The sequence below is a fragment of the Dermacentor silvarum genome, chromosome 9, assembly GCF_013339745.2.
Source record: "Dermacentor silvarum isolate Dsil-2018 chromosome 9, BIME_Dsil_1.4, whole genome shotgun sequence".
Taxonomy (NCBI): Eukaryota; Metazoa; Arthropoda; class Arachnida; order Ixodida; family Ixodidae; genus Dermacentor; species Dermacentor silvarum.
This window is the reverse complement of record NC_051162.1, coordinates 154,975,843-154,996,479: the sequence shown is the minus strand read 5'-3', so window position 1 is coordinate 154,996,479 and position 20,637 is coordinate 154,975,843. Positions and strand designations below refer to the sequence as shown.

At 49.1% G+C, this 20,637-nt stretch overlaps 1 protein-coding gene and 6 non-coding genes across 7 annotated transcripts in view; all 7 read left to right on the top strand.

Moving 5' to 3' along the window:
• Positions 1–6,685: 6,685 nt before the first annotated feature.
• On the top strand, positions 6,686–6,769 carry Trnal-cag (transfer RNA leucine (anticodon CAG)). Its single transcript has one exon. It is a non-coding gene; the product is annotated as a tRNA-Leu (tRNA).
• A 7,844-nt stretch (positions 6,770–14,613) lies between these two features.
• Positions 14,614–14,697, top strand: Trnal-cag (transfer RNA leucine (anticodon CAG)). Its single transcript has one exon. It is a non-coding gene; the product is annotated as a tRNA-Leu (tRNA).
• A 137-nt stretch (positions 14,698–14,834) lies between these two features.
• On the top strand, positions 14,835–14,918 carry Trnal-cag (transfer RNA leucine (anticodon CAG)). The gene has a single exon. It is a non-coding gene; the product is annotated as a tRNA-Leu (tRNA).
• A 137-nt stretch (positions 14,919–15,055) lies between these two features.
• On the top strand, positions 15,056–15,137 carry Trnal-cag (transfer RNA leucine (anticodon CAG)). The gene has a single exon. It is a non-coding gene; the product is annotated as a tRNA-Leu (tRNA).
• A 137-nt stretch (positions 15,138–15,274) lies between these two features.
• On the top strand, positions 15,275–15,357 carry Trnal-cag (transfer RNA leucine (anticodon CAG)). Its single transcript has one exon. It is a non-coding gene; the product is annotated as a tRNA-Leu (tRNA).
• Positions 15,358–15,492: 135 nt separating this feature from the next.
• Positions 15,493–15,576, top strand: Trnal-cag (transfer RNA leucine (anticodon CAG)). Its single transcript has one exon. It is a non-coding gene; the product is annotated as a tRNA-Leu (tRNA).
• Positions 15,577–17,071: 1,495 nt separating this feature from the next.
• LOC119463993 (high-affinity choline transporter 1) overlaps positions 17,072–20,637 on the top strand; it is a 166,374-nt gene continuing 162,808 nt past the window's right edge. The window contains exon 1 of the mRNA XM_049655458.1: positions 17,072–17,266. Coding sequence (XP_049511415.1) covers positions 17,072–17,266 — 195 coding nt within the window. The remainder of the gene's footprint in view (positions 17,267–20,637) is intronic.

The window sequence follows — 20,637 nt, the reverse complement described above, 5'->3', positions numbered from 1 at the left end:
GTGCAGGCGATCAAATCCCGGCCGCTACTGTCACTTAGCGATGGGGGAGGAACGGAAAAATTCTGCCTACTGACTAAGCATCTGTGTCCCATGGCTGCCTCACCGCTCACTCACGCACTCACGAAAAAAAAAAAAAAACAGCGTGGCTACGCGAAAATAGAACTGATAACAGCCGAAGAATACGCTGTCAGATTACTTGTACTGATATTCTGCTCTCAAAATATAAGCAAGTAGCCCTGGCTAACAAAGAGCGCGTCACGTTGAAAGAGATAGGTAGAAAATATTTGCGCACAGTGCGAAAATAGACAGGCCATAGATTTAAGGAGGGATGCGTCTTCAACGTAGCGCTGCTGTCGATCGCTGGTGACGTAGCGGAAGTGTCGCGAAGAGGCTCTTGGCCACGCGCTCGCGTGGTCCGCAAACTTTTGTGGTTGACTGTACGTCTTGCCTTCGCGCCGTTCGGAAAGGTCACGGACGTCGCCCGCGAGCGGTGGCGTGTTCATGGCGTGGCGGATAAGAACTCGACTACAAGACTGGTTACGCTGAAGTTGAAGCCGGGCGTAACGCTGGTCGACCTGCCACATCAGGTGAGCGTCTCTGGCGAGCTGGCTCTCGTGGTTGTGCCGGGCAGGGCCCCACTCTGCCTGCGCTGCCGCGGAACGGGCCATATTCGTCGCGACTGCCGCATAACGCGGTGTGGTGCTTGCCGACGCTTCGGTTACGAAGAGAGTCAGTGCGAGCGGACGTACGCTAGCGTGACCGGACCCGTGAGCAACGACGACAACTCCGCCCTACTCATGGATGAGGCGGACATGGAAGACACATCGTCCACGGCTAAGGAAGCAGCTGGCGAGGCGGCAAAGACGGAGGCACGACTCCAGAAACAGGGGCAACACGTCGATGAAGCCGTCGCCACTCAACAAGAGAAGGCAGAGGACAGTGTAGCTGTGACGAACGCTGAGGTAAAGAGCCTACCTGAACCGGGAGCGACCTCCACCCCCCCTGATGCTGAGGGCATGGACACCCATACCGGGCTCGCTAACTTGCTGGCGGGGAAACGACCGCACGACCAGGCCAATAGCCTGGCTACGCTACAAGACAGCAATGGCGGAGACGAGCCATCGCCCAAAACGCCAGGTATGAGGAGACCAACCCTGAAGCTGCGGCCGAACATTACGGACGATCCACGGCAGGCGGGTAAACCGCCTCCGTAATTTTGTACTGTCTGTAGCTTAGGCGGGTTGGGGGGTTGGTGAGTGCAATGGCCGTCATCCTGAGCAGTATCCTTTTATTGCGATAGCAATTATATGGACACTCAAAAGCAGATTTCTGCCGTCGGCGTCGCCGTCGCCGTCGCCGTGAGGTTCCGTGTGACGTCAATCGAGATGAAATCGTCGCCGCGCGCCGCCGAACGCTGTATGTGCGAGTGAAAGGGCGCGAGGGACGCGCTCTTTCACGGCGAGTGAACGCACGGCGGAGAGCAAACGCGCGTTCTGCGCCGTGCTTCCTTAAGGGCTGCAGAAGTAGGCGTCTCTTACCTCCTTTACAATCATCATATATGTAGAGCAAACGCGCCTTCTTTGAGCCGTGCTCCCTCAAGGGCTGCAGAAGATAGCGCCAACCTTTCCCTCAAGAACCACTTATCATCATCATCTTTCGACGCGCGAGAGGCCGTGGGGGAGGGGGGGGGGAGGGGGAGGGAAGGGAGACGACGTTTAGCTGCGGCACCAAATGCCTATTTATATCAGAGGCTCCGGCAACAGTCACCAACGCCGCAGGCATTTTGAGCGAACGCGGGAAAAACGCCGACGGCGTCGACAACAGTTCTGCGCGTTGCCGGTGTTCTCCTTTACAATCACCATATATGTAGAGCAAACGCGCCTTCTTCAGACGCGCGAGAGGCCGTGGGGGAGGGGGAGGGAAGGGAGGCGACGTTTAGCTGCGGCACCAAGTGCCTATTTATATCAGAGGCTCCGGCAACAGTCACCAACGCCGCACGCATTTTGAGCTAACGCGGGCAAAACGCCGATGGCGTCGACAACAGTTCTGCGTGTTGTTGCTACCAAAGCCGCTCACCTTACTTCGTATGACATTGCTGTGTTGCTATCGCATTCATTGCTTCGCCCTTAGGGCGAAACTGTGACATTTTTTAGATACGTGTCAGGAACGGGGGCTCAAGTTGCATTTGAGCGTTTCTTAGAGAGGTCGAGTTGTGTTTGCTTTTGTGGCTCTCGACGCGGTTATCGGCGCGTCATTATGAACACGCGTCCTTGGGTAACTGATGGGCACCATTCTGCCGTTTAGTCATGGCGGCCAATATTGAAGGAGCGCTACGTGTAGCCACGTTAAATGTACGAGGGCTCGGTGCAAGAAGGCGGCAATGTCAGCTAAGTCGTCTACTCTTAGATAATGACTTGCATCTTGTGGGAATCCAAGAAACCAAAATAGAGAGCCAAGAGCTAACCGACAGAATGGTGTCCAATTTTCGTACTCACTTTGATGTGTGTGTTTCTCACGCGGTTGGTTGATCAGGTGGTTGCGCTATATTTATTCGAAGAAACTTTGGCATTTGTGTGCAGTCAGTGTTTTCGTGTGAAACTGGGCGCCTTTTAGTGACTGATTTTTGTTTTTGCGAAAAAGATTTTCGTGTCATTTGTGTCTACGCACCGAATAGTGAAATAGACCGGCGATCCTTCTTTGAGCGTCCTGAAGCGTATGTAAACTGTCACAAGGTGGTAATACTGCTGAGGGATTTCAACTGTGTATGCACTGCTGACGATCGCGCAAGATGTTCACACGTTCGCGATAAGAGTGCTGAACTGCTAAATGCGGTAGTGCGCGATTATGACTTGGAAGATATCGGTAGTGTCTTCGCCAGTGGTACTCACCCGCAGTTTACGCACTTCCAGCGTGATAGCCACGCTCGGCTAGATAGATTATATGTCAGCCGAATTGGTGCCTTTGTGTAGTGAATATTATGTGCAACCCATTGCATATAGCGATCACTGCTTGGTAACTGCCACCTTTGGGAAAAGACAGATAAAACACACCTTTACCTGGGACCTCTGGAAATTGAACGTGCAGTTGTTGGGTGACGATGGTTTCGTTGATGCTGTTGCCAACGAACTAGAAAGCCTGTGTTCAGTCCAACTAGGAAGCTTCGCCATTAAATGGGAAGACTTTAAACAAAAAGTTAAAACTATGGCTATTGAAAGAAGCAGTGTACTTCGGCATAACCTGAAACAGGCAGAAACAAACCTCCGCCACCAACTGCAATTTTTCATCAGCATGGAAAGTGCCCAGCCTGGTGTGTATACCAAGGAAATAAAGGAAGTAAAAACCGAACTCGAAAGGATAGACTCTGAGAAGTACAAAGCGGCCGTTGCGCTATCAAGGTCTGAGAAGCTGTGGGCGGGAGAAGCGCCAACAAAACGAGCCCTCTCAGACGAGAAAAGGTACGCGTGTCGGAAGGAAATCCGCCAGCTAGCTAAAGGCGATGATATCACGTCCGACCAAAACGACATCAAGCAAGGGATCGCCGATCACTTCAAAGCCTTCTTGAGTCAACCACGTGAACCTAAAGATGGCTACCAGATGGAATTCCTTTCATTGATGCCAAGGCTAGATGAAGAAGTTGACACGGCTTGAACATCCCATTACCCTGAGTGAGATAGAGTGCGCAATAGACGAGTTGGCCCCCGGTAAAGCACCTGGGCCTGATGGCTTAGGGGCCACTTTCTATAAAACTTTTAAGTCTGCGCTGGCTCATGTCCTCCAACTAGTTATTAGCGAAGCGTACGACCGGAAAAGATTGCCCTTGTCTTTCACAACATCGCATATTGTATTAATCCCGAAGAGTGATGATGAAAAGAAACGTTTGTTGCCTGGCTCATATCGCCCGATAACTCTAGTCAACGTTGACTATAAAATATTCACGAAAGTTTTATCAAAACGACTGCAAAGTGTCATCAAAACACTGGTAGGGCCTCACCAGACTTGTGGCATTAAAGGCCGCAGTATTACCACAAATGTACACGTGGCTCGAAGTGTGCTAGAGTGTTGCGATGCGATTGGCGATTACGTCGCGATGATGCAGATCGATTTGGCAAAAGCCTTCGACCTCGTCTCGCACAAGGCTCTTGTATGCATACTTGAACACACGAATGTTGGCAGTGTGATAACGGAAGGTGTCATGATGACGTACAAAAACTGCTCAACGCGAATTATTGTTAATGGGGAGCTCACCGATAGCTTTCGTGTGCTCTCTTCGGTGCGTCAAGGATGCCCGCTTTCGCCCCTTCTGTTCGCTGCTTATCTCGAGCCACTCTGTTTGGCCATTAAAAACAACGAACGCATAGCAGGCTATCGACTACAGGCAGCACATGTAAAAATATTGGCATATGCCGACGACATCGCGATTTTCTGCACAGATAAAGCCAGCATTAAAGAGGCAACTGCTGTAATCGAAAAATTTTGCGATACAACTGGTGCCCAGATAAACTGGGATAAAAGCTATGGCTTCTGGCATGGGAGTTGGGAAGACACACCGGAGACCTTTTCTCGATTGAATTGGTCAAGGTTACCTACACAGTACTTGGGGGTGCACCTCGGAAGTTACCGTGAGCCTGAGCCGTACTGGCTCGACCAAGTTTCGAGAGCAAAGGAAAAGGCTGACGGTTGGAGAGGAAAGCAACTGTCAATGTTTTCTAGAGCCACTGTTTGTAACCTTTTTTTAGTTTCTAAGATATGGTATGTCATGAATGTGTTGTGTGCTGCGCGGGTAAGCGTACAAAAAATTCACCGCATTTTCGCTACTTTCATTTGGGCTTCTACCTGGGAGAGGACGAGTCGAACAAATTTGTTTCTCCCGGTCAAGAAAGGTGGGCTTGGTCTAGTTCACTTGTTTTAACACGAAGGTGTTTTATGCCGGGGTCCACCAAGACTTCACTGACGTATTTCCGTCACGGAAATACGTCAGCTTACAATGTACACGAACATATTACAAAGAAAGAAACCAGAAGAAAAAGTTCCACAAACATGCAAAATCTGGAAATCGAACCCACGACCTCTCGGTCCGCGACGATAGATCGCCGAGCGTTTAACACATTGCGCCACAAACGCATTTGCAGAGAGCTACACAGACGCGCCTTATATATCTAACACTCCTCCGTGTACCCGCGCTCTTGCTCGGGGCGGTGCCGCCGCCTACGAGCAGAAAAGAGAAGTACTGCATTATGACACTAACGCGCACCGACAGTGAACGCTTCGGTGGTCTCAGCACTACGACGCCTCGATGCCAGCATTCGAAGGGACGCTGGCATCAAGAAGCACTACCAACGCCAGGTGGCGTTCACCGTACTCAGCACAGCGGAGCGTGGCCTCCGCAATTAGCTCTGAAAATGTTTCTGAAGTTGATCGCGGAGGCTGCAATTACGACGCGCTGTACGCGCTGATTTGACTCGGTGACGATTCAGTTACGTGCTTTGTCTTACGCGTTGTATTAGTGTGTCAGTTACGTGCTTCGTCTTTCGCGTTGTGCTAGCGTGTGCAGCGTAGTGCAGCTTCCATATGCACGACGGTTGCTCATGGTCATCGACGTTGGTAGTCGTGATGGAGGAGACGTGCCACCAGGCGTCAGCGTGGGTGCATTAACGCCTAAGGGCGCTTTAGCCACAAAACACCAATAGACATTACATATCAATGTGCAATAAACATTACACTACTTCTGTGAAGACACGTTTCACTTTCGTGTTCTATACCGATTCCTATATAAGAGGGATCAACCACATTTTTTTTTTGCGACAAATTGTGTCACGCTTTGTGTTTCTGCGGGTTCAAAATGATCTCTTTCTTCGGACACTAATACAAGTACGGCTGGGTAGACTTCTTCCGGGATTTGTTGTTTCATCGGCTTAGAACATGCCGGGAACCTTGACTGGGTACCTGCGTGAAGTGGTGCTGGCGTATAGGATGTTGAATGTGCGTTTTTCGCAGCAGTATCTGTCCACCGTTACAAAGAAAAAATTGTACAGAGATCTTGTGGACACGATGCTACCTGTACCTTTGTACCGTTCGCCACACCGTGGAGGCCCCGGACAGGACGTTTTAAAAAGAGTCAAGAAAATGCCAGTACGGCCATCAACTAAGTCTTTCTTTTTCAAATTACATACAAACACACTTCCCGTTAAGACCTCGCTTCATAGCAAGGGTATTTTCATCCCCTGGACAACCGACTGCTTTTTATGTAAAAAACCAGAAACAATAGAACATGTTTTCCTAGATTGCTGGGACCCGATCTTTCACTGGGACGTTCTGCAGAGAACGCTGAAGAAACAGTTACCTCTGGACCCGTATGGAATACGCTTCTTGCCAGTAGATACCTCAGAGGAAGTACCGTATGACCTCATTATGGTCCTGGGCCTCCACGCGATGTGGAAAACTCGCATGCAGTTTGAACATGCAGACATAGTTGTGATACCGGTGCGAAAACACTTCATTGAGAGTGTTGTTTACGTGAGAGACGCGTACAAAGTACTGCCTGATTCACCACAATGGATGTCTGTACTCGATGAACTGGTGTCACTGAAAAGATTTTAGTACTGTGCTAGCCAAAGTGTGGCTGGCACGTTTTATCATTTGTAACCCTTGATTCTGTAAGTCGAAGACGGCAATAAAGAAAAAAAAAGTCAGGATGGCCGAGCGGTCTAAGGCGCTGCGTTCAGGTCGCAGTCCGGTCTTCCAGGCGTGGGTTCGAATCCCACTTCTGACATGGCTTCTTTTTTCACTGTCATGGAAAGTAAAAAGGAAAGCGTAGATAGCGCTGCACCTCCTTCTTTTCCTCTTTTGTAAATAAACAACGCTAAATTACGATTGACTCTGTACCACTTTCATCTGTTGTCGTGTCCCGTCAGGATGGCCGAGCATTCCGCTTCCGGCAGCCGAGCGGAGCAGACGCAGGATGGCAGGCCCTTCAGGGGTGGATACAGCGGCACGTTTCGGCCGCGGTAACAGGTCTTTTGACGGTGAAAATGATTACGAAGTTGTACTGCCAAACCTGCCAACAGGACGAGTTGTTTTGAATACTGTTTTTTTACATGCCGACGTCCGTTCCCGGCCATATCGAGTGGAAGACTTTCGCGACACACTGGCCCGTCTGACGCTGCTCCCCGAGGTTGTTGCCTTGGGGGCGTATCGTATGAGCCATGTGTGGGCGGTGACGTTCAAGAATATGGATGCAGTGAAAAGGATCCTAGCCCTCGGGCACATCAAGGTCAAAGATTGCCGCTGCCTCGTCATCGACCCGGCAAACCAAGACGTGCGGATGAAGGTGCATTGGCTGCTTCACAATGTACTTGAAGATTTGCGACGTGCGTTTGCAGCGTACGGGCAAGTGACTGACATCTGCAGGGAGCGTTGGCGGGTACACGGCGTGACCGACAAAGGCTTGACGACCCGTCTGGTGACCCTCAGGTTCAAGGTGGGCCTTAAAATTGATGACCTGCCTCATAGAGTGAGCGTAAGCGGCGAGCAGGCCCTCGTTGTTGTGCCGGGAAGAGCGCCCATTTGTGTACGCTGCCGAGGAAAGGGTCACATTCGTCGTGATTGCCGAGTGCCGCGTTGCACGGGCTGCCGGAGGTTCGGCCATGAGGAGCACGACTGCACGCTCTCTTATGCCAGCGTCACCGCGCCCGTGGGTGATGACTCGTCCGAGCTGCTCATGGACGAGCGTGACGCTGAAGACGCAGCAAGTTCGGGCGACGGAGCGCTAGCTACGACAGACCTGGCCAAAGTGAGTGGGCCGAATGCGACAACGGGGCAACAACCCGCTGCCCAGCCTTTGGAGCTACCACCAGGGAAAGGAACAGCCTCAGAGAGGCCGGAATCATCTGAACCTCCCGGCAAGGAACCGGCCGCTACAGCTGGACAGGACAATATGGACGAGAGCGCAGCCAGCGGCCTGGCCGGCAAGCGCCCTTGGGATGAAAGTAGAGACGAGACAAGTACTCCCGATAGCGGCGGCGGTGGAGAACCACCGACGAAGGCAGCCGGGAATAGGCGTCCGTCTTTCAAACCGCGGCCGACAATTCCGGCCGGCCCGCGGGCAGAGGCCAAGCCGCCTCTGCAGTCCACACCACCTGGGTAGGTGAGAGTGTTGCGATTTCCCGAAAGGACTTCTATGCGTAAGAGGCAAATGTTAGTGTTGTATGTGAGCCGCGATGGAAAACACGGGAATAGCTCAGAAACCCACATTCACCGATTTAAGTCGTGTGATTTTCGTGTTTTCTGGCGAGCATTTACGAGAGGTAGAAACCGTATGGTAGCCCTGCTCATAACGATAACAAGCCCTATAAATTAGAAACGGCCTTACGCGTAGCAACGCTTAACATTCGAGGGCTGGGGTGTAGGAGGCGGCAGTATCAATTGCGCCGCTTGTTCCTAGAGAATGACGTTGATATTGCCGCCGTGCAGGAAACGAAAGTTGAGTCCCAAGAGCAGACAGACCGCATGGTTTCGCCCGCGACCGCTACAATATATGTGTCAGCCATTCTCATGGTACAGTCAACCACAAAAGTTTGCGGACCACGCGAGCGCGTGGCCAAGAGCCTCTTCGCGACACTTCCGCTACGTCACTAGCGATCGACAGCAGCGCTACGTTGAAGACGCATCCCTCCTTAAATCTATGGCCTGTCTATTTTCGCACTGTGCGCAAATATTTTCTACCTATCTCTTTCAACGTGACGCGCTCTTTGTTAGCCAGGGCTACTTGCTTATATTTTGAGAGCAGAATATCAGTACAAGTAATCAGACAGCGTATTCTTCGGCTGTTATCAGTTCTATTTTCGCGTAGCCACGCTGTTTTTTTTTTTCGTGAGTGCGTGAGTGAGCGGTGAGGCAGCCATGGGACACAATGCTTAGTCAGTAGGCAGAATTTTTCCGTTCCTCCCCCATCGCTAAGTGACAGTAGCGGCCGGGATTTGATCGCCTGCGCCCAGGTTTTGCTGCGCAAAGCCCGAACCACCGCGCTGCTATAGTGGTTACATTTAGAAAAATAAGAAATAATCGGGTGCGATGACTCTTTTTATAACCCTTTGCGACACGGCGTCCTCGTTTGGGGACTCGAACTTCGGAGGCGCGTCCCACGCCACGTGTTTCTTCAAATGACCTAAAACTCAGTGTGCACATTCGTGTCCGCTTCCTGATGGGACAACTAGCGGTCAGTTAACTTCATTGTCCTGCGTATTGCTGCAGATGATCACTTTGCTGGAGACACTACCATGTTAGACAATCGTTCGACGTGCCGCGTCCCAAGACCAACGTCAAGAGTATTTTTTTTCTCCGGTCGACACGAATACAACCGAAAAAGCAAGTGTGCATGCGTTTCGGGCCTAATAGTTGATTCTTTTTATGCAAGCATTGAAGCTGACGGATTTCAGAATTAGATAATGAGTAATACGCTAATTAATTTTTTTACTGAAACTCGCACAAAACAGCACATTGCTTCGTCTTCTTTCTTGGAATGTAATAGTGAGCGTCTTGAAATGATGCCATGCGCATTTGACGCATTTGCAGACAGTGCATCATAATTCGTGTCTGAAGGGGATGAATTTATTCACAAGACATTTACAGAAGTGTCATGAAACATAGGTCTCTCAATGTTTCTATGGGATTCAAGTCGGCGCCACATGGAGGCCACTTCAAGCTGGCAAACAGCATGTTCTTCTAGCAATGACTGCACGATACGTGCTTTATGGATCGGGCTGCGGTCGTGTTGAAAAAAAATAGCAGCCGTCGCTGAAGGGACCGTCCAGCGCATACGGAACGAGGTGTCTAGTGATGACGTCGCAGTACCGTGACGCAGTGAAGCGCCCTTCCAGACGCACAAGGGGACCAAGGCCATCTTTGCTGATTGCTCCCCACACGCTCACGGAACACCGTCCACTGGATAGAAAACTCTGTGTGTAATTAGGCAGATATCTGCAAGAAATAGCATACAATTGGGTTCCAGCGGCGCGTCTAAAAATGTTGTGATTCCTCTTGCGTATGAACTTTATAATGCTGTTATAGAGTTGCAATAGAAAACGTGCAAACATCATTAGATAGTACTGAAAGACCCACTGGCAGCTTTTAATTAGCTTCAGAGTAAGTAGTACTATGAAACAATCGTTAATGTTTTCAACATAATACCACTACAGAAAAATCTCGTAATGTCCAAAAGCTCATTTTACGTGAAACATGTTGTGATGCAGAATTAGCTTCGTGAATTAACTGCCAATACACTGTAAACACACCTGCAGTTTAGTGGACGCCAAACCCGCTTCCGTTGGTCCCAGCGCGTGGAAAAAGTTGACTCGTCGCTAAAGATGACATCGCCCCATTTCTCTGCTGTCCAATCTTTCATTGCTGTAGCGAACATGAGTCGTTCTTGTAGCTGGCTGTCTGAGCGGCAGGGCTTCTGTGCTGCTACGAAAGACTGCAGGCCAAGCTCACTCAGCCTTCTTCTTACAGTCTCAGACGATACCGTGAGCGAGAGCGCTTCTCGGATATCCTCTGCACTTTGAAAAGGATCAGCCACGATGGCGGCCGTAATCAGGCGGTCCTCTTCCTCAGTCGTGGCCCTTGGACGCCCACTGCGCTCCATATCTGTGAATCTGTCATCGTCGCGGAAAGCTTGAATAATCCTATTCACGGCAGTCCGGCTCCTGTTGGTTCGGCGGCAGATTTCGCGCTGAGGTATTCCCTCTATAAATAAACGCAAAATGTGCCTTCTTTCGTCAAGTGGAACACGCAGCGGCATCTTTCCAAATAGGCAATCACCACGTGGCCTGAAGCAAGTCTACTACGTTTTCAGCGACTGATGCGAAGATGCGCCTATGTGTGAAAGAAAATTTTCTATGCATCCGCTTTTTCTTTATTTTTGATGACAGTGAAACACCTCCCTACCCTTTCTCTCAAGACGCAGAAGCAGCAACACTCATTGGACCAAGATGCTGCCAACCAAAGTGCGCCAGTAAACGTCGCGTAAAAAAATCGTCGCAGCGCTTCGTGAAACTTATCTACCCACTGGCACACCAGTCGACAAAGGTTGCAGTGATTGCTCCGATACTGCTATCAAGCCAGATATGTGGCGGTCTTATCGCAGACAGCGCTCTGCGTCAACACAACGAACTAACAATGTCATGCACGGGAATAAAAAATTAACAGACAGGCGAGTACCAAGAGGGCTCATATCCGGGAGAGCGCCCCTGTCGCCGCTAGGTGGCGTACGGCTAGGTGGCGCGGATAGGCAGTCTGGCACGCGCTCGCGTGGTCCGCAAACTTTTGTGGTTGACTGTACATCCGGTGGTTGTTTACTTCTTTTGAAGAATTCAATTGGTATTGCTGTAGAGTGTTTATATAATGATACTTTAGGATGATTAATTGTGTGCGACTTTTCTTTTTCTGGCGCGAGTTGGCGGGTTGTTTGTGTTTATGCACCAAATAGAGAGCAAGAGCGCAAAACGTTTTTCGAAAGCCTTGAAGTGCACCTTTCGTGTGATAGGACCATTATTTTTCTTGGAGACTTCAACTGTGTTTGCACTCCCGAAGATAGGGCAAGCAAAGTGCTGGTGCGTGATTGTAGTGCCTTGTTTCTCAATGCAATAGTTCACGAACGAGAGTTGGATGACGTAGGATGTGTGCTGTCTCAAAGTACTCAGTACACACATTACCAGCATAACAGTCAGGCGAGGCTTGACAGAGCCTACGTGTCTACAGCATTACTTCCCTTGTGCCGAGACTATAGTGTTATGCACGTTTCTTTCAGCGACCATAGCCTAGTTATGTTTACCATAAATAAAAAAGAAAAGCAGAGATTCAATTGGAACCTATGGAAGTTGAACGACAAGCTGCTTGAGGACGACACGTTTGTAGAGAACGTTAAAACGGAATTAAACAAATTACTCAAGTGTAGCACGGGAAGTGTAATTTATACATGCGAGTGCTTTAAAGAAAAGGTCAAAATGGACGCGATTGAAAGGGCATCTCCTATAAGACATAGCCAAAGGAAAGAAGAAAAGCAGTTGCAGTGTCAGTTAGATTTTTTACTCTGTCAAGAATGCATGCCACCGGGCATGCGTAGTAAAGAAATTAAAGACGTTAAACGAAAGTTGGGGACTATAGACGTTGAGAGATATAAGGGAGCTGTGGTGCGCGCACGCGCCGAGAGGCTTTGGTGTGGCGAGATGCCCACGAAACGTGCACTGGCAGACGAAAGGAACTACGCAACTAAAAACGAAATCAAGGCGATAGAATATCACAACGTCGTCACAAGCGATAAATCATTGATTGAACATGCGTTTGTGGAACATTATCGCGAATTGTTAGGAAGCATAAAAGAGGGCAGTGGCACGTTCAGGGACGAATTCTTAACACTTATGCCGCAACTCGATGACGCTTTAAAAGCAAGTTTAGAGGCACCTATCACTGCCAAAGAAATTGAAAAATCGATTGAAAAAATGACACCTGGAAAGGGGGGGGGGGGACACCTGGTCCAGATGGCCTAAGCACTGCATTCTATAACAAACATAAAAGCGCTGTGGCAGAAGCCTTATGCGCTGTTTTACATGAGGCTTACGAAAAGAAAGAATTACCAGCATCCTTCAGAAGATCGCACATTGTGTTGATTCCGAAAACTGACAATCCCACAAAACAACTGTTTATTGCATCATATCGACCGATAACCTTAGCGAATGTTGATTACAAACCTTTCATGGGTGTTTTGGCCAGGCGACTTCAAACTGTTATTAAAGAAATCGTAGGACCCCATCAAACCTGCGGCATCAAAGGAAGATCTATAACGACAAATATTCACATTGCAAGGAATATTTTGGAATGCTGGGAGGATTTTGAGAGTAGTGTAGCGATGCTACAAATAGATCTTGAGAAGGCCTTTGACCGCGTGACTCATGAGATACTTCTGTGCATTCTCGAGTACGTAGAAGTGGGATCTGTGGTTTTGGAGGGGGTACGAATGGCGTACACAGGATGCACTACGAGGATTGTAGTCAATAAGCAACTCAGCGAAAGCATTCCTGTCTTATCAAGTGTCAAACAAGGATGTCCCGCGTCAGCATTACTCTTCGCTATCTATTTAGAACCGCTTTGTCAAAAAATGCTTCAGAATGAACGGGTTCGTGGTTTCCGCTTGATGATCGCGGAAGTCAAAGTGCTTAGCTACGCAGATGATATCGCGGTCTTTTGTAAAGATCAAGAAAGTGTCACAGTGGCAATAAGTGATGTCAAGTCATTCTGCGAGTGTACCGGTAGTAGAATTAATTGGAATAAATGTCTAGGTATCTGGAATGGAAACTGGCGAAGAACGCCCTCATTGTACGAAAATGTCACTTGGACGGTAATACCTGATAAGTAATTAGGTGTACCGCTCCAACACTACCGGGACACAACAGAATATTGGAACGAAGAAACGGAGCACCTACGCACTAAGACGCAAAAATGGGGAGGTCGAGATTTTTCAATGTTTACGCGCGCAACGGTATGCAACGTTTTTCTTGTTTCGCGAGTGTGGTATGTACTTCAAGTGTTATCTATGACACGTAATACTGTTCAAAAGCTACACAGAGTGATGGCAGTATTTGTTTGGGCTTCTACATGGGAAAGAACGAGTCGCACAAATTTGTTCCGCTCTGTGCGCAGTGGAGGACTTGGCCTGGTCCATCTGTTCTTGCGGCAGATCGTGGCTAGGTTTATTTTCTTACGCGATCAAGGCGATTGCTTTTTGAGAACAGCGTTACATGTGCGGTTGTCAAATTATTTGCCAGAATTTATTGTTTCAACGGTCCATGTCGAACAAAGACGACCAAGGGCTTATATGCACGAGATAGTTGGGGCTTTCGAAATCCTAAAAGTACGCTTTTCGATGGAATATCTCTCTGGAGTTACACGAAAGAAATTATACAGGGATCTTATAGAAGCCATGTTGCCATTGCCTGTTTACCGATCACTGTACCCAAGAGGTCCCGGAGACGATGTTTTAAGCAGAGTCAAAAAGATGCCTGTGCGACCATCAGTCAAAACGTTCTTTTTCAAGCTACACAGTGGCACACTCCCTACAAAACCTTGGCTGCGAGAAAAAGGCATATTTGTTGCCTGGTCTGTAGACTGCATCATCTGCAAAAAGCCGGAGACAGTTGAACACATATTTCTGGATTGTAGTGATGCAGTCTTTCTCTGGGACATCCTTCAGAGGACCTTGAAGAAAGACTTGCCCGTTACACCGTTCGGCATCCGTTTTCTGCCTGTCAAAAACGTAGGGGCTGTGCCCTACGACATGTTCATGGCACTCGTACTCCACAGCGTGTGGAGGACGCGGATGGCCGTGCGCAACGAAGACCTGAATCCCCGATCGGCACGAGAGAATTTCATCGAAAGTGTAGAATACTTGAGAGAAGTGTACAAAGTTCAAAATGAGAAGCCGGAGTGGTACCCCCTTTTGGGCGAGCTGTCTTTGATGAAACGATTGCGTTTTTAACCCCCTCATGTGCTGAAAGTCATGTGACAGCACTTTTATATGATTGTTTTATATGCCAAGCAGGCAATAAAAAAATTAAAAAAAAAGTCAGGATGGCCGAGTGGTCTAAGGCGCTGCGTTCAGGTCGCAGTCCGGTCTTCCGGGCGTGGGTGCGAATCCCACTTCTGACATGGCTTCTTTTTTCACTGTCATGGAAAGTAAAAAGAAAAGCGTAGATAGCGCTGCACCTCTTTCTTCTCCTCTTTTGTAAATAAACAACGCTAAATTACGATTGGCTCTGTACCACTTTCATCTGTTGTCGTGTCCCGTCAGGATGGCCGAGCGGTCTAAGGCGCTGCGTTCAGATCGCAGTCCGGTCTTCCGGGCGTGGGTTCGAATCCCACTTCTGACATGGCTTCTTTTTTCACTGTCATGGAAAGTAAAAAGAAAAGCGTGGATAGCGCTGCACCTCTTTCTCTTCCTCTTTTGTAAATAAACAACGCTAAATTACGATTGGCTATGTACCACTTTCATCTGTTGTCGTGTCCCGTCAGGATGGCCGAGCGGTCTAAGGCGCTGCGTTCAGGTCGCGTCGGTCTTCCGGGCGTGGGTTCGAATCCCACTTCTGACATGGCTTCTTTTTTCACTGTCATGGAAAGTAAAAAGAAAAGCGTAGATAGCACTGTACCTCTTTCTTTTCCTCTTTTGTAAATAAACAACGCTAAATTACGATTGGCTCTGTACCACTTTCATCTGTTGTCGTGTCCCGTCAGGATGGCCGAGCGGTCTAAGGCGCTGCGTTCAGGTCGCAGTCCGGTCTTCCGGGCGTGGTTCGAATCCCACTTCTGACATGGTTCTTTTTTCACTGTCATGGAAGTAAAAAGAAAAGCGTAGATAGCGCTGCACCTCTTTCTTTTCCTCTTTTGTAAATAAACAACGCTAAATTACGATTGGCTCTGCACCACTTTCATCTGTTGTCGTGTCCCGTCAGGATGGCCGAGCGGTCTAAGGCGCTGCGTTCAGGTCGCAGTCCGGTCTTCCGGGCGTGGGTTCGAATCCCACTTCTGACATGGCTTCTTTTTTCACTGTCATGGAAAGTAAAAAGAAAAGCGTAGATAGCGCTGCACCTCTTTCTTTTCCTCTTTTGTAAATAAACAACGCTAAATTACGATTGGCTCTGTACCACTTTCATATGTTGTCGTGTCCCGTCAGGATGGCCGAGCGGTCTATTCTGCTTCCGGCAGCCGAGCTGAACGGTCAGCAGAGTCATGGGCTCCAATGGAGCGGCGACAGCGGCCCTAGTTGGCCGCGGAAACAGGTTGAACTGCGAAGACGACACAAGCTATCAGATCATTTCGCCTCCCCTGCCAAAAGGACGCGTGGTGCTAAACACCGTGTTTTTGCACGGTGACGTGCGAGCCAGACCCTACAGAGCTGAGAATTTTCGGGATGCTCTCGGCCCAACAGGACTGTAGCCGGAGGTGCTTGCCCTTGGGGCTTACCAGATCAACCACGTCTGGGCGGTGACCATTAACAACGCCGACGCCACGAAACGGCTGCTGGACGTCAAGGAGCTCAAGGTAAAGGGGTGGCGCTGCATCGTGGTTGACCCCCAAGACCAGCAGGTACGGCTGTGTCTTCATTGGCTGATACATGGTGTGGCTGATGAAGATGTGAGAACGGCGCTGGCGGCCTTTGGAAAGGTCGTTCAGGTCACCCGAGAGTGATGGCGGGTACAAGGAATCAGCGACAAGGGGGCGACTACCCGCTCCGTGTTGCTCAAGCTCAAGAGCGGCGTGAAGCTGGAAGACCTCCCACAGCAAATCAGAGTCGCTGGTGAACTGGCGCTGGTTGTCGTGCCTGGCCGCCCAATGCAGTGCTTGCGCTGCCAAGGCTCTGGTCATGTACGTCGGGAGTGCAAGGTCCCTCGGTGCTCGCAATGCCGCAGGTTTGGCCACTCGGAAGACCAGTGCATACGCACGTACGCTTCTGCGACCGGGCCGGCCAAGGGTGACGACGCCGCGCAGTTGGTGATGGATGTGGCCGAGGCCGAGGACGCGGCAAAAGGGGCAGGAGACCAGGCAACCCCAAGTGCGGCAGCCTGTTCGCTTGCACCGGCTGTCGAGGCGGTGGCACCAGTGGACAACAAGGCTACCGATGGAGGGGCAGAAGATACAACGGACAAGACTACGGAAGAAAGCACAAGCAACTCAGCGGAAGCATGTGTGCCAATGCAGACACTGGAAGACCCGTCGGAAAAGAACGACGCAACGGGCAGCAACGTCGGAGCCTCTGTCAAACGTCCTCTTGAACAGCCTGCAGGCAGCAACGCAGCGAACCAAGGGAGTAGCGAGGACGGGCCGCCTTCGAAGACATCTGTGGGCAGGCGCAGCAGCTACAAGCCACGTCCCAACATTAATACAGCGGAAAAAAAGACTGACAACAAGCCACCACCACTCTCCAGTGGCACCGGTCCACCGGGTGGACCTGGGGGCGTCTAGCGGAGAGCTAGACGCTAAAGGTAAGCACCATGCTCCGGGCCCAATCTCTTTTCACTAGACAGCCATGGCTACCAACCCGACGCTTAGATTGGCGACGCTAAACGTTCGAGGTCTGGCCGCCAAGCGAAAGCAGAGCCAAGTGTTCAGGCTCCTGGTGGACCATGACCTTGACGTGTTAGCAGTGCAAGAGACAAAAGTGGATGGTGACGAGGAGACACGGAGCATGGTGCAGCGGTTTACGTCGCGGTATTACGCGATAGTGAGCCACGCCATAGGGGCGTCGGCGGGTTGCGTATTGTTTGTCAAGAAATTATCGGGTCTCGCGGTGCAACGTATTTTTTCATGTTCATCCGGCCGGTTAGTTTCGTGCGATTTTGTATTGAGTGGACTTGAATGGCGTGTGGTGTGTATTTATGCGCCAAATGTATCAGAAGATCGGTCGCTTTTTTTCTCAAAGTTAAATGAGCACATGTCTTCTGATAAGCATATGGTACTGTTAGGTGATTTTAATTGTGTTCTCAATGCCAGAGATAGGTCAAATCGAGGCCTAAAGAGCGATAAAGGTCGGGACATTTTGGCCGAGATAATTACTGAATGGGAATTGGAGGACGTGGCTGACTGCATGATGGGGACGCGAGATGTGCGTTTCACGCACTTTCAGGGAAACAGCCATGCGCGTTTAGATCGCATTTACGTGTCGCTTGCAGCAATACCGAAGTGCAACAGTTACAATGTCTGTCCTATTTCCTTCACCGATCATTGTCTAGTTAAATGTGACATAGGAAGAAAGACAAAAGGTTGCAGATTCTCTTGGGAACTGTGGAAAATGAATTCGAAACTGACCACTGATGAAAGTTTCGTAGCAGAGGTGTTGGAGTGCATCGCAGAAACTCTTGTGAACGGAGAAGGTAAATTTGCAGAGCGATAGGAAGAGTTTAAACAGCGGATTAAAATGAAAGCCATCGATCGTACCGTCACACTAAATTATGAAGCAAAAAAGAAAGAAAAAGAACTAAGAACAACCTTGGAAAAGTTAACAGAACTGGAGTGCCAAGAGCCGGGAGCATTCAAAAGTGATATACGGAATATCAAACAGCAACTTGAACTGCATGACGAGGAGCGTTATCGCGGCGCGATTGTTCGTGCTAGAGCCGAGTCCTTTGCTGTGGGGGAGACACCCACAAAAAGGGCGCTTGGACTGGAAAAGGCGCACGCACGACGCAATCAGATTGACGTGATCGAAGCGGGCGGTCACGAAGTCACAGGTACCGATAGCATAGCACGTGTGTTCTTTCAGCACTATGAGAATCTATTTGCACATAGGCAGGTAGACCTGGAACGCTTTAAAACGAAGTTTTTAGCACGCATGCCCCAACTGAGTGATGAAACGAAAGCTGCATTAGAAGCACCGATAACTGTTTTTGAAGTGGAACGCGCGATTGATAACTTGAATCCCGGCAAATCGCCTGGCCCTGATGGGCTTTGCGCTGCGTGGTACAAGCGATTTAAAAAGGAATTGTCACAAGTGCTCGTAGCAGTTTTCAACGAAGCGTACGAAGGAAAGGTATTACCACCGTCGTTCAGTGAATCCCACACGGTGCTGATTCCGAAGTCAGAGGATGAGGACAAGCTGAAGCAAGTAACATCATATAGACCAATAGCACTCACAAATGTGGACTACAAGGTTTTAATGAAAGTTCTAGCTGCCAGACTTCAGACAGTTATTAAAGACATAGTCGGTCCGCACCAAACATGTGGAATTAAGGGTCGCACTATAGCTACGAATGTTCACAAGATGCGGTCCGTTCTAGAGTGTTGCGATTCCCTGGAAGCATGTGTGGCCATACTCCAGTTGGACCTGGAGAAGGCATTTGATTGTGTAGCGCATGTTATTTTGTTTACCATATTAGAACACATTAATGTCGGGTCCACCATCATGGACGGTGTAGCTCTGGCGTATCAGAATTGCTCTACCAGACTAATTATTAACAAGGCATTGGGGGCCCCCATAAAAATCCAGCGTTCCGTTCGCCAGGGCTGCCCCATCAGTCCACTTTTGTTCTGCATTTACATTGAAACGTTATGTCTGTCAATACTTGAAAATAATGCTATTAACGGTTTTCGTTTACATTCGTCAGAGGTGAAATTGCTTGCGTATGCCGATGATGTTGCAGTCTGTTGTATTGATTACGAAAGCATCGAAGAATCTATTAGAGCTGTCAAAATTTTCAGCGACGTTACAGGAAGTCGGGTAAACTGGGGAAAGTGCCTGGGATTTTGGCACGGAGTGTGGCCGTCGACGCCGGACATTTTTGCCAACGTCGTGTGGCAGAGGATGCCTGTGAAGTACCTCGGTGTGCCACTTCAGTACTACAAAAATAATAATGACTACTGGCAGCAACAAGCAGACTTCTTACGTGAAAAGGCGAATGCTTGGAGGGCTAATTATCTCTCCATGTTTGCGAGGGCTACCGTGTGTAACATGTTTTTTGTGGCTAAATTATGGTATGTGATGCAAGTTATGTACTGTTCTAGGGTAAATGTGCAAAAATTGCATAGGGTTTTTGCGATCTTTGTGTGGGGATCTACCTGGGAAAGGTGCAGTCGCACAAACTTGTTCACGAGAGTAAAGTGTGGGGGGCTTGGACTGGCACATCTCTTTCTCAAACAGTTAGTGAACCGGTTTTTCTTTTTTCGCGAGGTAAGCGACCCATTCCTGCAAACGGTGTGCCAGGCAAGATTAGGGCGACTGTTACCCGACTATGTTATTAGCACCCATGTCATGTCGGGTACGGTGCAGGGTTACATTCGGGAAGTAGTGTCAAGTGTGCGATTTCTGTGCGTTCGGTTTTCCAATAATTATTTGTATTCTGTTACAAAGAGAAAATTGTATAAAGACATATGTGACATAGTGTTGCCAATTCCCTTGTACAGAGCCATATACAGTGCAGGCCAGGGTCAGAATGTCCTGAAAAGAGTTAAAAGAATGCAAGTAGCGCCAAGTGTGAAATCATTCTTTTTCAAACTGCATACCGGGACGCTACCAGTGAGAACTTTCCTGGAGGAACGGGGGTTTTATATGCCCTGGGGTTCTCACTGTTTTATTTGCAAACAACCGGAAACCATCGATCACGTTTTTCTTCACTGTTGGGAGGCGGTCTTTTTTTGGGATGTGTTGCAGCGGAATGAAAAAAGAATTCCCGCTAGATACGCACGGCATCAGGTACCTAGCAATAGACAACGAAGAAGTACCTTTTGATCTGATTATGTTGACTGGCCTGCACAGTATATGGCGCTCACGAATGGCTGGCTTCTACTGTGAACCAGATAGAAGACCGGCAAGGCTGTACTTTCGAGAGAGCATGGCTCGTTTAATAGAAGTAGAAAAAGCAAAAGAAGGTGTTTCCCCCTGGATTGCCAGTGTGGAACCCTTGGTTACACTAAAAGAATTTTAATTGACATCGCCAGTCACCACGTGACTGACGGCATTATGTGCACAACAATAACAACCTTTATTGTAACCTTGTTTTGACGTCTCATTTGTGATGTGTGCTACGTGTTTTGTTGTTGAATAACCGGTAATAAAGAAAAAAAAAAGAAAAAAGTCAGAGGTCCGATCGGTCTAAGGCG